Genomic DNA, 15,378 nt, shown 5'->3' with positions numbered 1-15,378 from the left:
CGGGCCCGGCCCGCCCCGCCCCCGCCCCGCCCCCCGCCCGCTCTCGCCTCCCCATTCGCCCTGCCACCCCCAGCCCCGCCCACTCCCCCGCGCGGGGCCCCGCCCCTCCCCTCGCGGGTCCCGCGTCCCCCGTGTCCCCCCCCCGCCCCGGTCCCATCTGTTCCCGGCGGCGCGGCGGTTGCGCTGCAGGGCGCGGGCGGCGGCGGAGGAGGAGGATGGGCCCGCGCAGCGGCGGCCGCCCGCGGCAGGGGCAGCGGCAGCAGCAGCGCCCCCGCCGGCCCTAGCGCCCCCGCGCCGGCGCCGAGCCGCCCCATGCGCGGGCGGCAGCGAGGGGGCAGCGCGGGGCCGCCGGGGGGCGGCCGCTGAGCGGCGTGGCGCCGGGGGGCGGGCGGAGCCGGAGCGCCGAGCGGCGGCGGCACGCAGCCGCCCGCGGAGTGAGGCAGCGAGCGGGCGGGCGGGCGGCAGGCAGCCGGCGGCCGCGGGAGATGTGCCCGGAGGAGGACGGCGGCTGCGGCGGCGGCGGCGGCGTGGCCGGCACCGGCGGCTCCGAGGCGGCGGTGGCGCTGGACGAGCTCCGCTCCTGGTGGGAAGTCCCGGCCATCGCGCACTTCTGCTCCCTCTTCCGCACCGCCTTCCGCCTGCCCGACTTCGAGATCGAGGTGAGAGCCCCGCGGCCGCCGTCCCCCACCCGCTGCGCGCCCCGCCGCGCAGCCGCCCGCCGCTCTCGCCCCGGCCCGCCGGCTGCTTCCCTGCCGCGGCGCCGTCCCCGCCGTGCCCCGGGTCCCGCACGCCGCTCCCCGTGCCCCGCGCCGGTGGGGCGGGGGCGCCTCCCCCCGCAGCCGGCGAGCGGCTGGACCCCGGCGCGGTGCAGCCCGGCGTCTCCCCTCCGCTTGCGGCAGGCGCAGCAACTTCCCCGTCCCTCCCGGGCGCGTCCGCAAACTTTCGGCGCGCCCGTCCCGGGGCGCCGGTGGGCGGCGGCGGGCAGGACCCCCCCCACCGCCCCCGGCTCGGGCCCGGCGGGGGCGGCCGCGGGCGGAGCGGAGCGGAGCGGGGCCGGCCGCCGCCGGGCCGCATTGTTCCGCCGGGCCGGTGTCCGCACACAAAGGTGGGGGGGGGGGGAGACGGCCGCGGCACGGAGCCGGCGGTGGGGTCCCCCGTGCCCAAAATGGTGGCGGCGAGAGGCGGGCCCGGCCCGGTAACCCCCCACCTCCCCCGGGGGTACCCGCGGCTGTTGTTGGGGGGGTCCCTTTTGTTGGGGGGGGGGGGAGGTCCCCACCTGGCCGGTGCCGCCGCGGGGTGGGGGGGCGCGGGGGTCGCCGCCGGGCCGGGCCGAGCCGGGCGGCGGGAGGTGCAGCCTCTCCCGCATCCCAGCCGGCCCCAGCCGGGCCGGGCGGCTCCGCGGGGCACCGCGCCGCTCATTGTGCCGTTCCGCGGAGGCTCCGGGGAGCGGCGGTGCCTTCACCGCCGCGCTGCCCCCGCGTAGGGAAAACTCTGGGCTTTCCTGCCTTTTTACCCGTTTTCCCCTGTAACTTTCTTGTGTGGGTTGCTTTGTGTTTTGGTTTGGTTTTTTAATTCTTATTTTCGTGTGCGCGGCTAATGTTCCGTAAATATTTTGTGCTCCGGCTACAAACGTTACAAACAAAGTGTGTCCTGGTAGGAAATCTTTTGTGCTTGCTGTGAAAAGCTATTCTTGCCAGCGCGTTGGCAATAAACCGGGTGAATAACGTGCTGGCGTGTGTTTTTTAAAGACAGTAATTGCCCCGTGAATGCGAATTCCAAAGATGCTTAAAAGTTCAATGGGATGCGCGAAGCCCTAAAGAGCAAAACTCCTCGAGCAGGATGTGAATTTCTGAAGAGGGGGAATCCCTTATGCGGTGCGAAATCTTGAAAGGGGATAAGGTCTCTCAATGATGCAACTTCTTGCGAAAGGGAACTCCCCTCCCCCTCCTATTGATGCCAAACCATTACAGGGGGAGGCTCTCCGGGCCCAGCAGCGCAAAGTCTTGAAGGAACCTGAATTTACAATGATAAAAGGGCCAAGGCACTAGCCTTTCACCTTTGGAGGCAATTAGCATCTGGCTTGCTTCACAAATGAAGTAAATGTGGGCTCCCCTTTGGTTCCCAGAGCACGCTTGGGGTGGGGGAGTTAACATCGCTCGGAACAAATTAACTTGCTTTTTTTTGGGGGGGCTGCCCGGGAGGAGGAGTGCGTGTGGGTTGGGGCCGGGGGTGTCGCAGAGCAGAAGCGGCCCACCAAAAACCTCGCCAAAAACCTCTCTGCGCGTGGATGGCCTGCAGCCTTTGGCAGAAACGGGTTTTAAAGGATGGCGTTTGTCTGAGGGACGGTGGAAATCGCGGTTAAAATTGGGATGCTGTGAGAGGACGGATGCAGCTGTCAGAACCCCGCGTCTTCAGGCACGCAGAGTAAATCTCCTTCCCCGGCACAGAGCGAGCAGCCCAGAGCAGGCGGTTTCAAAACTTGCCATTCCTCCAAGCTCCCCGTCTTGTTACCCCTCGCCTGGCGTAGTTGTTCTAGTCTCATCAGGGATATCTGGGAACGGTGCTTTGCACAAAGAGCTTGCCCAAACAGTTCATGGTGTGAAACCGATGGTCAGAGAAGAGCCTTGTACTTCTCTTTTCTCTAAGAGTACTGCTCTGCGTGATTTTTGGTTTGTACTTTATTTGGCTGCCTAAAGAAGGCTCCCCCCTTGGTTTTGGACCTAATAATGCTGGTGCCCGTTCTGGCTGTCTCACTGCTGCCTCTGAGATGGGCTTTGAGCACCAGGGGTGTCCGAATGGAACAGAGGTGTCAGCTCTTCTAGGAGCTTGGGGCAACGCTAGGACTTGAGGCAAATATTAGGGGGAAATAAAACCGTAGCCAGCCATCAAAAATTGAAGCTGTGCTCATCTACAAGTGACATTTTCTTGCTTTAGCTTTGGTTACTGTGGGGAGGCGTGCTTGGGGCCGAATGTGAGCGGCTTGAGAAGTTACTGTCCCTGGTGGGTAACGGAGGGGTGAGGGGGCCCCGGTCCATTTGGATGCAAAGTAAAACAGGTGGTTTGAGTGAACCTGTTTTCCCCCGCGTGGAAGCAGAAGCGGAGAGCTGGGGCGGCTCGCCTCGCACGGTCTCAGCGGGAGGGGGGTCGCGCTCAAACTCCTCGAGGTTCATGGCGAATGTCTGTCCGACTGTGTCAGTATGTCCAAGGGATGGCCTTAGGCCGGTCGCAGTCAGATTAGGAGGATATTCTCCTCTTCCTAGGAGGGCTGAGCTCCTCTCAAGTTAAAACCTGGTTGGTGGCTTTGTTTTTTTTTTTTCTTTTTCTGATACTAGTGTATCGCCAGCGGGCAGTTCAGCACTAAACTCAACAACATTGTTACAAAAAGTGAAAGTTTTAAACAAACAGTAATTCTGCTTGTAACAAATAATCTCTGCTCTCTCCCTCCCCCCAGTTTTAGGGGAGAGTGAGGTTAGAGTTTCACTGCTACAGTCTCTGCAGTCCCCGAACCAGACAAAACCTGATCTTTCAATATGTTTAGGAAAAAAAAAAAAAGCTGTAGTTATCTTTTGTTTTGTGTTTTTTCTCCCCCCCCCTCACTGATTTTTTTTCTTCTGGTGGGTCTGCCCAGAGCTAGCGGGAAGGCTCCGTAATGATAGGCCATCTGGACCCATCCCTCCCGTGCCGAGCAGATTTGTTGACGGTATTTGAGAAGTTTGGGGGCTTTAGTACAGGGAGGCAGCACAGAGCTCTTTTTTATTTTTTTATTTTATTTTTAAATGCAAACCTTTTGCCCTCTACTGATTGGCCCAAAAGAAAGTGAAGCTTCCAGATGCGGGGCTGCCATCAGCAGCTGGATGTCAGAAACCTGGGACGCAGATGTTTTGTTTTTCTTTTTGCTTGGACCAGCGCGTAGCCAGAGACTATGGGGAAGGGGTGTCCAAAACCGAAAGAAAGCAGCGCATCCATCAGGCCGGGCCCTGGGCATTGTTCGGGGAGGGGGTGGGCGCAGCCAGCCCCCATGCTGGCTCCGGCAGATGCAGGCGCCTGACGAGGCGCAGGGCTCCTCTTTTCAAATCTCCGCCGCAGCATCGCCCGGCGATGGACTCAGGAGGGGTTCAGCTACCGCCAGCGGGTCAAAAGTTCAGTGGGCCAGGAACGGGTGCTCCGGGACGCGTTCGGCTTCACGCCGTGTTTTTACGTGGATCTCTGAGGATGGCAGAGAGCAATTCTGCCTTCTGGGGTGGGTTTTTGGTTTTTTGTGTCGTCGTTTTTTTTTTTTTTTCCCTCCCCCCTTTTTAAATGGCTGCCTTGTCGGCCATCTGCTGTACAAAACTTTCATGCCACTTCAAAAGTGGGCTTTTGCTTGTGTTGGTTTGGTTGTTGTGGCTTCTTTCTTGGTGGTTTGTAAAATCTGCATTGAGTGGGTTTGTCTGTACCTACTCTAACAGTACTTCAGCGGGAGAAGGTCTGGCTGTATAGGGCACATCATTTTTTTTGGTAGGCATTGCCTTGATGGACAGAAAGGATGCTTTCCATAGTCAAGTTAGTGCAGGCGATGATAGGGAGTGATTTGTTTCCCTCTTCAAGACCGGGCTGTAATGTGGGACACCTCTCGTGACAAAGTCTCTCCTGGCCGTGTGCCCTCCCCTCTGCAACTGAAATATCCTCCTGGCAGCCACAGGGATTGTTTGTGTCGAAAATATTAGGAGAATATTTAACGTTTTCAACCGTATTTCAGCACAACTTGAAAACACTGGACAGAAGCCAGCATGGCTCGGCCACCCAGCTCTTTGGCATGTGCTCCCAGGAGCTGTGGGCTAAAACATTTAGGAACTTCTGCCCGGGTAGGTCGAGGGGAGGTGACTTTCCAGAACGTGCTTGAAAATAGTCAAAACATTGTTGTTAACTTAGTTTATTTGGAAAAGGGGGAAAAGCCACATTACACAGGGAAAACATAAATCTTTTCCTGTGGCTTTTAAAAGCGCCTTTGGGCAAATTGCCTCTGCTGTTAACTTCACTACGGCTTTAAGATGCTTTTCCTCGCCTCTTGCCCCTTCCTAGCACTTCGGGCTCTGGCTCTACCTTTAGCTACACTCCTCCCACACACACACAGGGCACTGCTGCTCTTGCCCACCTTTTTCCTCCTGTAGTGCGGTATCTGCCATGTCGGTTCTTGAACAGGCTCTTTCTGTCAGGAATATTATGAGGCTGTTTCAAGCCAGCGGCTGCGACTGCTCCCGTGGGTCCCCCAGGAGGAGGAAGAGTGTGGAGAGAGGGAGAGCTGTGCTGCAGCCATGTGAAGGAAAAGGCAAAGAACAGGGTTTCTTCTATCTGTGCAAACCAGATACAGCTTCAAAAGCAAAAAATATTTTTTAACGTGGTAAACTCCGAATGTGTTAGGATTTAAATACTTTGAAAAAATTATGTTTCCTGGTGAAGACAGGACAGCTGTATGTGCTTTGACCTCCACTGTCTTGTCATGTTAGGTCCTGCTAAAATTTCTGTGTGGAGCCCATTGCTCTGTGCCCTCTGGGTGGGTCCCCTGTGATCCCTGACACCAAAATGGCACAACCTTCCTGTTCCGTCAGTGGTTTGTATGGGGTTAATTGCACAGGCAGTGTGGTACAGTACCTGAGTGCTAAGCCTGTACCACTCTATAGCTATTCTGGTCTGCTACTGCATTATTATTTGTATTACAGTAGCATATACAGCATCTGCTGATGCCTCATAGTGTTGTATGATAGCAGAGATGGCCAGACAGTTTCTAATCAGAAGAATTTAGAATCTAGTTAAGATAAATGTGACAAGTAGGTGCAGCAAGCTGACCAAAACGTCAGTGAATTCATGTAGGTCAGCTCTACTCAGAGAGGGTAAGTCTGAGTTAGTTTAAACACCTTTTTGGTAGAATAGTTTGGGCATTAGGATGTCCGTCCCTCTTGCCATTTGCCCGTTGGCGGTAGGCAAGGTTAAAGTGGAAGGGAGCAGGCACTGACTGACTGAAACGAGAGCAAACGATGGACCTGCTCAGTAAAACTTCACTCTCCCACAAAGCACCTGGCTTTAGAAGAAGCAAATTATCTGAGGAAAGGTAGAGTAATTGGCCGTGCAGGGAGAGGCACTGTACGGCGAGTAGACAGGGTTGGAAGAAATGATGGACTTCAAACGTGCTGAAAAGAAAAAGTGTCAACCCCGTTGTGCAGAGAGATCCATTTATGGACCAGTGTATGAATTTGGGTTGTATACCACAGTCATTCTATGGTGGCTCTGCTTCCCCTGGGCAGCATTGGCTTCATCGGAGTGGAGAGTGCGAGTTGGGTATTTGTTGTTTGAAAATCAAGTTTAAAGAACAAAATGAAATGGAGGGTTAGCAGGGTTTCTTTATTGTTCTTCCTACCTGTCCCGTTCACTGTTTGGTTTAGTTGCTTTGCCAGTGCCTCATCCCCCTCCCTGTGTCTGTTCCAGCAGCAGTTCTTACTTTGCTGGTCTTCACTTTTGCTGCCTTAGTTATTCTGTTCATAATAGAATCATTAACACTCTACATGTCAGTATTGGGCTCTAGAGTTCATTGAGATTAATGGAGGGGGAGGCAGAGAGATACTTCTCAGAGCTGTTGTTTCAAGTGGTCTGCAAATTGGAAAGCATTATATCAGTTTCCATTTCAAATGCAAGTCACATCTTTCCCAACTGTAGATCTTTAAACTTTTTAACAAGTGTTTACATTTTATATAATGAGACTCTAGTGTAACTGGATACAAAAAGAAGGAATAGGTAGTTCAGGAGGCTGAGATGTGAGTTAAAACATTATCTTAAGCCTATGAAAAGAAACACGAAGTGACTGCACGCAGCCAAAGGGTGTCTGAACAATGGATGAGGAAGGTTATTTTGACAGCAACATTTTGAATGGATCTGAGTTAGGTGATAGGGGAGCTGGGGAATGACTGTAGCAGTCAAAGGCAGAAGAGAAAGAGGAACGCCGTAAGATTTGGAAGGAGTACGTGGAGGTCGATGTCACAGATTTTCTGCGGTGTTAGTAGTCAGAGGCAATTGCCTCTTCCGCTAGCGCAGCTGACTCCGAAAATCACGTCTGGTGTTAGCTGACGTGTTTGTGCGCCCACAAGTTTAACGCTTTAAGCTGAACTTGTTTAAAAAACAATTTAAGATAATCTGGTGCAAGTCTTTGCCTGCTAAGAAGAAAAAAAAAAAAATGTTTTGTGTAGTAGCTTGAATGTGACTTCGCAGTTTGCTTTGTTTACAAAGACTCACTACCACAAACCTGCACCAATTCAATGCAGCTGATGTAAACTTCTGCATAGTGCATCTAAATTAGGCCTCAAAAGTTTGTTCCTTTTGGAATTTGCTCTAACCAAACCAGCTAAAAGTAACACCTTTAAAGTGTTGCAGCTTTATATGTAGACCTGCTTAACTGCGGTCTTTCTCTCCCAGCGAATAATGCCGGCAGAGCTGTGCCATTCTGCCCCTGGCATCTGTTAAGTGCCTGCATGAAGGGTGAAGAATTAACTTTTGTAATGGCAATGGATGCTTTCATAGACTTCTTTCAGGCAAAAATCTCCTCAAGAAAAGGGCTATAGGCAGAAATGACAACAGCCAGGCAGTTAAAAGTTCCCGAATTAAAAGTTTATCGTGTAAACCTTATTGTAGGTAGGTATGAAAATTATTTTTTTTTCTCCCCCTCCCCTCGTTACCAGAAGCAACAGCATCTGCTGTGGTGGTGGGAACAATGCAGCCTAGTGATTCCTCCTTCCTTACAGTAGAGAATCCTGTTAAACACACAAGGCTGTGCCTCAGAGTGTATCCTTTCAGCAGGCTTGTTCCTTTTAATGGGTGCCCATTCCTGGGGTCTCCATTGTTTCACCAACAATAGCACTGGGGGCAGCTGATTTGGTTGACAGAAAATGTGTTAATTTAACAGATCTATTCCCTTTAGCCGGTCTCCTTCCTATTGTGCCCCAGTTCTCCCCCAGTTCCTGGGGAGGAGGGAGCAGGGTCTGTTAGGTGGAAGGCTCCTGCAATTAGGAGGGGTTTTGCGGCCTTTTGTGTGAGGAAGAGAAAACAGCTGATGGGGAAAAGTGTGGTTTGCTTTACTGCCTGAACACACATTTTTCTGCTTTTTTGGGGGCTTTTAAGTCCGCCTTTACGGGGGATGGGGGAATAACTTGACACTATGGGCTGATGGCAGTCAAGGTCTTTGCTTTGCTCCGAGGTGGCCTCGCAGCCCAACGTGGCAACTGCTTTCAGACCTGGCTCAACTTCTTGATGAACTCTCTGTAGCCTGTAAATGCCTAGCTAAACCACCAGCTCTCCACTGAAAAAGCAAAACTGCTGGTATCATGCAGGGTAGGGCTGCTTGAAGGCTGGCTGGAGAAGGCAGTATGTAAAGGTAATACTGAACAATTTGAAACATGAGGGGTGTAATGGTCCTCAGGCCACCTCTGCCCTGGGCCAGGCCACCAGTTTAACACAGTTTTGGGACTGATCTGATTTAAACAGTGCAAGCTCTTCACCCTAGATATACTTACACTGGTTCAGCTCTTCCCTATATTAATGTAGTTCAGCAACAGGGGGTGGTGGTTGTGTCTCTGTTGGTTTTTTGCATCAGTGTGGTCGAGCTGGCATGTTCAGCCTGGTGGGAAGGAGAGCACACACCCTGCTGAAGGAGCAGTAAAACCCGAAGCTTTGGTTTTGGGGGCTGCCAGCCACCAGAAGGACAATCTCGGTCCCTTTCAAGCTTTTGCCCTGGTTGTGCTTCTGATGTTGTGGTCTGCCCCTTCCCTGGCTCTAGCCCAGCTGCTCGCTGTGTCCTGGCTGGGCTTTTGGGGGGTTGCAGCCCTGCAGTACTGTGGTGGGAGCGGGACCTTGTGCTTTTGGTAGCAGCAAGCTGCCGGGTTGATCTGCTGTGGCTCTTGAAACTCTAGCCTTGGTTTAGTTCTGGTTGCTGGGGCGGGTGATGTAAAAGGAGCTCCGGAGGGTCTTTTTCCTCCTCGTTGGTAAAGCCGTTAATTCTCTGGCTCTTACTCTCCAGCTAAGCCTGCTGTAAAGTGGCTGGAGCTTTGCACGGCCAAAAGGTTGGATAGCAGAGCTAGTTTCCTCATTTCTGGTGAGCCCTGTACACGGGGAGTTGTGTGGCAGCAAAAATGTTTATATATCCATAACACGAGGCAAAGAGGGTTGTGGGTTTTTCTTCCTTGCTTGGGTTTTTTGTTTGTTTTAGGAGGCAAAGGGTGAGAGTTCACTTAAAGAGCTTGACTCTTAATAGAGCTTGTCATTGTTGCTAATATAAAACAAATGATGAGCATGGGAGAGGAGTCAAAGGCTCCCTCTTCTGGTGTGCGGGGAAGGTTCAAATGCTGAAAAATAAGCAAGGAGAAAAAAGCCCAGCAAGCAAGACCCCTTCCGTGCTTTCCTGTGGTATTTCAGGACCTCACTGAGGCCTAACCTTTGCTGCCCCAACACATAGGATGCTTCGTGGCACCTCAATAAGTGACGTTAAGGGCTCTGTAAAAGTGAAATGCATTTCCAAATGCAAACTACATTGCACTTGCAAGTAAAAGTGAGTCTTGGTTTCAGAAGGGTTCCCAGTCTGAACATGGAGCATGGCAGCCCTTCACATCCCTATGTCTGATGTTTCTCAGTGCTTCTCTTCTCCTCTTTTCTGCATCCTCCTCTCACAAAGATCATGCCTTGTCCCATGCAGCTCCCAGGCCACGTGTGTGTGTTGGCATGTACACGTTTGGGATGATTGCAGGAGCCAAGTATGGTGAGCACTCTCTATAGAAACTGTGTGTCCAAGCCTCCAGCACTCCTGTTGCTTTTCGTTGAGTCAGCCAAGAATTCAAAACTTATTAATGGCTGATTGATGGAGAAATGTGCACAAGGAGTAATACTTTGTTGGGAATTTTAGATGAGTTTTCTAAAAATCCTTGTATAAAATGCAGTTGTGAGTACCTCTAAAATTAATAGGATTTTAGGGTGTTAAAGAAGTTTTTTTGTTGTTGTTTGTTTACTATTTTTGTATTCTTTATGGAGGGTTTGACATCACGTGGCCATTTTCCCTGTGTTGTTAGTGTGGACTCATGAGTGATGTCTGGTGGAACCAGAGGACATCAATTCTGAAGCTGCCTTCCCACGGCAGCTCCTGCCACCCGTCACAGATGGCAGTAAAACTGCTCACCCGGATTAAAAACCACAACACTTTTTTCTTTAGGAGAGCTGCGTCTAACCAGGAGCGGTTCCCCCAGCCGGCTCCCTCCGCAGCCCCGCAAAAGGGTTGTACCAGCATGAGTGAAGCAGTGGCACGGGAATGGAAATAGGCAGCGGGGAGGGGAAGGGCTTTTTATAGCTGACCCTTCTGCTGAAAGAAATGCTTATCGCACTGCAGCCCTGGGTAGCAGGTGGAGTGAGACTGCGCAGGTAACAAGAGGTCATGAAGCAAGGGGGGCACCTGGGAAAGAACCCTTATCAGCCTCTGTAAAAGGGGTTTGGGGGTTGTTTTTTGGTACTATATGAAGGCTTGCTTATTTTTTAAGTTAACATTCTGGTTAGAAAAACTTTAAATTGAAGTTGATGGTGATCCTTTAAATTGTTCCTCCCAAAGTCAGATCTGAACATGCAGTTGAAATCGGTTAAACTTCACTGTAGCTGACAGTCTTGCACAAAAACAAAATAGTGTAAAATCTTATTCTTTCTTAGAAACTCAGGCTTTTCTTTTTAAAAAACACAAACCATTTTTCTCCAAAAAGTTTGCCTTAGGCTCTGGTCACCCAGCAATGCAGGTATCTATCCATCGGGATTTGCTTGCCTGTGCTGAAGAAGCCTGAGCAGCTTGTCTTGTCGGACAGGGCAGCCATGTAGAATAAACAGGGAATAGCAGTCTCGATTTCCTTTCTTTCAGCCCAATACAAGGTGCCGAGGCACAGAAGACTATTTTGCCCTTAAGATAATTGTGTGTTGGAGAGGATCAAAGGGCTTGAGGGGTTTTTTTTGGTTGAAAGGGGATTTTCTCCATGGACAGCTGCAGTAGTGTATTAGTAGTGCAATGGATTATCTTTCCATGATCTGTAGGATCTCAACCAGCTATCGAGGGGCCCTGCTGAAGGCTGCTGCTTCTTGGGGGAGGCAGAGTAAAAGTCTCCTGTAACAGGGAGACCTGTAATGCCTGGGAGCTCGGACCACTTGACTCCCCCGGCCCCAGCAGGGCGGATGGTGCTGGATATTCTTGGACTGCAGATAGTGCCACAGAGCATGGGGAAAGGGAGCCCGCCTCTTGGTTATGATTAACTGCAGCTGATGCCCTGCATCCACCCTGCTCTCTGATGGAAGTGCTTATTAAGGAATGTGAGAAGGAAGCCGATTCCAGCTGCTGCGGCATCCCGTAAAGGGCAATGTGTAATTTGGGAGGGTGTTACGAGTCGCTCGGCAGAACAAACTACTCACTGTAGTAAGCATCTGACCTGCCAAACGCCTGGACTTTCTCATTTTGGGAAGTTTTGGATGATGGCTGATCTGCAAATAGCCATGGCATTGAGAGGGAGTCCCTTCACATGTGTGGATGGGTATCTGTATCCTTGCTGTGCGCTTCTCGGCAGGGGGAGAGGCGATGCATGTGGCCTGACTGTGGCCAGGGTGGCAAGAAGGGATGGGACAGGGCTCAGTGCTATCAGAGGTGGAGATCAGGTCATGCTGTGCCTCCCTGACCTGGTTTCAGGGCCAGGGGACGAGGGGGCTGGAATGCACACTGCGTTGCTGTCAAGGAATGCAGGTCCCCAGGTGGCTGCTTCAGTCGCTTGCGCTTAAGTCGGGCTCAAATTGCATCTGCCTGCTGGTTAATAAGTGGCGGGGCAGCTCTGCCTCGGCAGGTTCTCCTCTGTGCGCTTCCCGAGGTAGCAGGATGCCAGAAATATGGGGGTGACATTAGTATCTTGGTAGCAAAGAAACTCACCCCCTTAGCATTTTTAGAAATTTCTGCTGACTTTAGTGACACAAGCTTTATCACTTTTGGGGTTTTTTTTGTGAATAGCGAAGCACAAGCCGGGAGGAACCCAGCTTTGGATTTCAGGGCTGGGTTCTTTTCAGGATGGGCAGTTAGAGAGACTGGACTTTTTTGTAAGTGGGACTGGTTTCAGAATTAAAGGATGAGCATGGACCGCCATATGATGTTGTGTTGTTTTTTCTTGGAGGAGTAACTACAATTTATAATCATTGCCTAGTCCGTAGCCAGTTGGCAGGAAGGCTGCTGTGAAGGGATTGATTATTAGTGGATGCTTCATTGTGCTGTCCAAGCCTGAATTTCTTGATCTAACCGGTTTCCTTCATGTGGAATGGCTGTAGTCAGCAGAGAGAAGAGAGGCAGCTCTTCTCGGCAGCGCTGTTCCTTGTTCATGGGATATGCTCAGGGAAAAAAAGGGTCAACAAAAAGTGTCAACACTTCAGCGTTCTCATAGAAAGCCAGCTGGCTGTCTGGCCGGCTGGGGACTGCTCACAATTTTTCTGCTTCCTCTTGGGATTCTCTCTGTATTTGTTTTCAGCGTGGTGACTTAAAAAAAACTAGTGCTGTTTGGTGTGAGCATCCCGGAGGCTCCACTCTTTTCCTGGGAAATGCGCCGGGAGAGTGGAATCATCACTGTGAAGGTGATCTAGTGCTCAGAAATGGGAATGCCCACCCTGCGGTGCAAAGGCACGCTGGCAGCTGTGGCAATTGGAGCTGAGTTAGCTTTTAAACCAGCAGTAGAGGACGTACAGAAGTACAGATGCAGCAGCACAGGCTTGAGCGTGGACAGCAACATCTTTTGGGCTCCTCAGATAAACGCTGGGATAGTTTGGTCGTGCTGAACCACATCCTGCTGCAGCTCCTCTGATAAACCTGGGCTAGCTAATTAAAAGTTAGCATGTGCGCGGCTAGGCAAAAAGCAGCCGTGCTTCTGTCGCACAGTAGCTGGTGCTGCTCTTTGGGAAAGGGAGTTTCTGAGCTGGGTCTGCACAGGAGCGGTTGTGCGAGTAAGGGGCCGATGGAGGGGGTGGTGTGGTGGGCTTGGGCTGGGCTGCACACCCCGGCTCGGCTGCCTCGCTGGGCTTAGGCAGAGCAGTAGCAGTTGGAAGAAGACAGCTGAGCTAATACTTAAAATTGGAGGGGTGGGAGACTCCATGCCAGGTCTTGGAAGTATGATCCTAACCCTCTGCTTGTCTCCTCTTTTCCTCCCCCACTCCGGAAGCCCCTCTCGGGCTGTGTGGAAGTGTCCCAGTTCTTGCAGCTGTGTTAATTGTAATGGGTCATTTAGTCCTGAAATCCCTGTTTAAAAGGGGCAAGTCCTCGCCTCGTGTGACAGCTGCTGCCTTGCACTTTTCCCCAGGCTGGAAATAACTGCATATGACACAGGAGCAGAGCGCGGCATGGGGGAGGGAGGAGGGTTTCTGGCTTCCTCTTAGTGCTATAATGGCTTTGCTGTGTGACTCTTCTCCCATGTGGACCATAGCAGAGTCATGCCCCACATATTTAGCAGACCTCTCAGTTGGCAGTGCCTAAGAGATACGCTAACGGCCTGGCACTCTCTGGGCTCTGGTTGACTGGAGTCTTCTTGGACACCTGGGAGCAGGAGAGAAGGGACGCACGGTGGTGGTGGTGACACAGGACGCTTGCCTGGAGCATCAGGGACCCTCTCTGGAGCTAACGTGCCTGCCCGTCTGGAAGGGGGAGCCGCACAGAGGAATAGAGACTATGAGAGACTCTGTCTGCTGTGCAGAAGAACAGAGACTATGAGAGGGAAGGCGGAAAGGTTTCCACTCCTTGCTCCCATCCCCTCTTCAAAATCCAAAGCCTTGAGCCCATGGAAACCTGGCCAGCTTTTCCTTCTAGCTGAAGGGCTGTCTCCTGATTGGAATGACAGCTTTGAACTGGAAGACATTATTTCATTAGCGTGCTAATCAGATACAGAGATTACCTGATTGGCTACTTAATAATTAAATGAAGTTGCCTGTAATTCTTCGAGCACACACAGAACTAATTAAATTAACCCTTCACTGCCCTGCGTGCCTGGGGTGCACTTGTGTGAAATGGAGAGGGCAGCTTCCCCAATGTGGGGACTGCAAGCAGAAGGGGGTGATGGTTGCAAAGTGGCCCATGCTGAACTGCCAAGACGGTCCTTTCTCATCAAGAGCCCAGAGAGGAGAAGATAGCACAGTTATACCCTGCAGTGTAGCCGGTGTTTGGCCTACCTGGTAGGCGATGTTAAGAGTGTTGCCAGACATACTCAAAAAAACTCATCCCCAAATAGCCTGGAGAATGCACTGGGCTTATGGAAGTTGGTGCCCAGGTATGCGTTGTAAACCAGACGATGGCTTTGTATCACCTTATGAAGAGCAAAATATTGACGAAGAAAGATGCACTTCACAGTTCTTCAGGAGAAGCAGTCAAGCAGAGATCAGGTGTTCTCATGTACCTTCAAAGCGTTCTTCTTCCCTGTCCCCACTGGCGCACAGCCCCAAACAAGCCAGGTTGCCTCCATGCATTCGACAGGATTCCACTAATTAAACTTGTTGTTGACCACTTATTTTTCTCTACTGCTTCAGTGGCTGCTTGAGGAACTGCATTTTCCACATGCTTACAGAAATACAAGCATATTTCCTACAGTTTGAGGAGGACACAGAAGTCATATCAATGTCATAGCTTTCCTTTATTATAGATTTTAAAAAAGAATGTGAAAAGAGTAATAAGGAGAAAATTTCCCTGTTTTCCAGCCTCAATGCTTCACCCAAGCTTTCAGCTTCTGTAATGCCAGAGGTGTGGCATGGAGTTTGACATTTATAGTGAAAGGCTAATTTTTATAACCTGTGAGAATATTGTTATAGTGTTGAAGACACTGTGTTTAATTATTTCATTTCCAGGGTGAAGAGTCAGCATCTATAATTTTTGGTATCCATTTTTAGTACTGAGCAGTGGGTTGAGGCAACAGGAAAGGCGCCTTATAATGATCCAACTCTGCTTCCTTGCTGCTGCCGTCTCCTTCTAGACTTTGCCCATGCATGTTAAAATGAAACTGTCAAATTAAGCACATTTCACTGTCATCCAAGACTAAACTTGGCAGAGAAAAGCCCTTGGACCTTCTGGCCTAAGTTAACCACAGCTGGCTTCAGCTACCCGAGTAAGGAATTGCTGCTCCTCTGTTCGCTGTGTGTGGAATGGCTCTCCCCTTACCCGTGGTCTGCATTGCTGGATCCATCCTCTTCCTCTCCCCTGAAGATCTGGTGGTAGCAGCAGTGCCCTCAGAAGTCAGCCCAACCTCAGTGGAGGGATAAATGTCTGAGTTGCTGCTTTGTCTTTAAAATCTGGCTTCCACATGACAGGCAGCCTGAAATGCCTGCGAAAAC

The 15,378-nt window shown here is 51.5% G+C and overlaps 1 protein-coding gene across 1 annotated transcript in view; it reads left to right on the top strand.

The window, feature by feature from the left end:
- Positions 1–485: 485 nt before the first annotated feature.
- The window catches only part of CECR2 (CECR2 histone acetyl-lysine reader), a gene marked incomplete at its 5' end in the record, with an annotated part of 98,429 nt that continues 83,536 nt past the window's right edge, over positions 486–15,378 (top strand). Inside the window, one exon of the mRNA XM_082308453.1 lies at positions 486–659. Coding sequence (XP_082164579.1) covers positions 486–659 — 174 coding nt within the window. The remainder of the gene's footprint in view (positions 660–15,378) is intronic.

The sequence above is a fragment of the Platalea leucorodia genome (genome assembly GCF_965183815.1).
Source record: "Platalea leucorodia genome assembly, chromosome: 4".
NCBI lineage: Eukaryota > Metazoa > Chordata > Aves > Pelecaniformes > Threskiornithidae > Platalea > Platalea leucorodia.
This window is presented reverse-complemented; position numbering and strand designations above follow the sequence as displayed.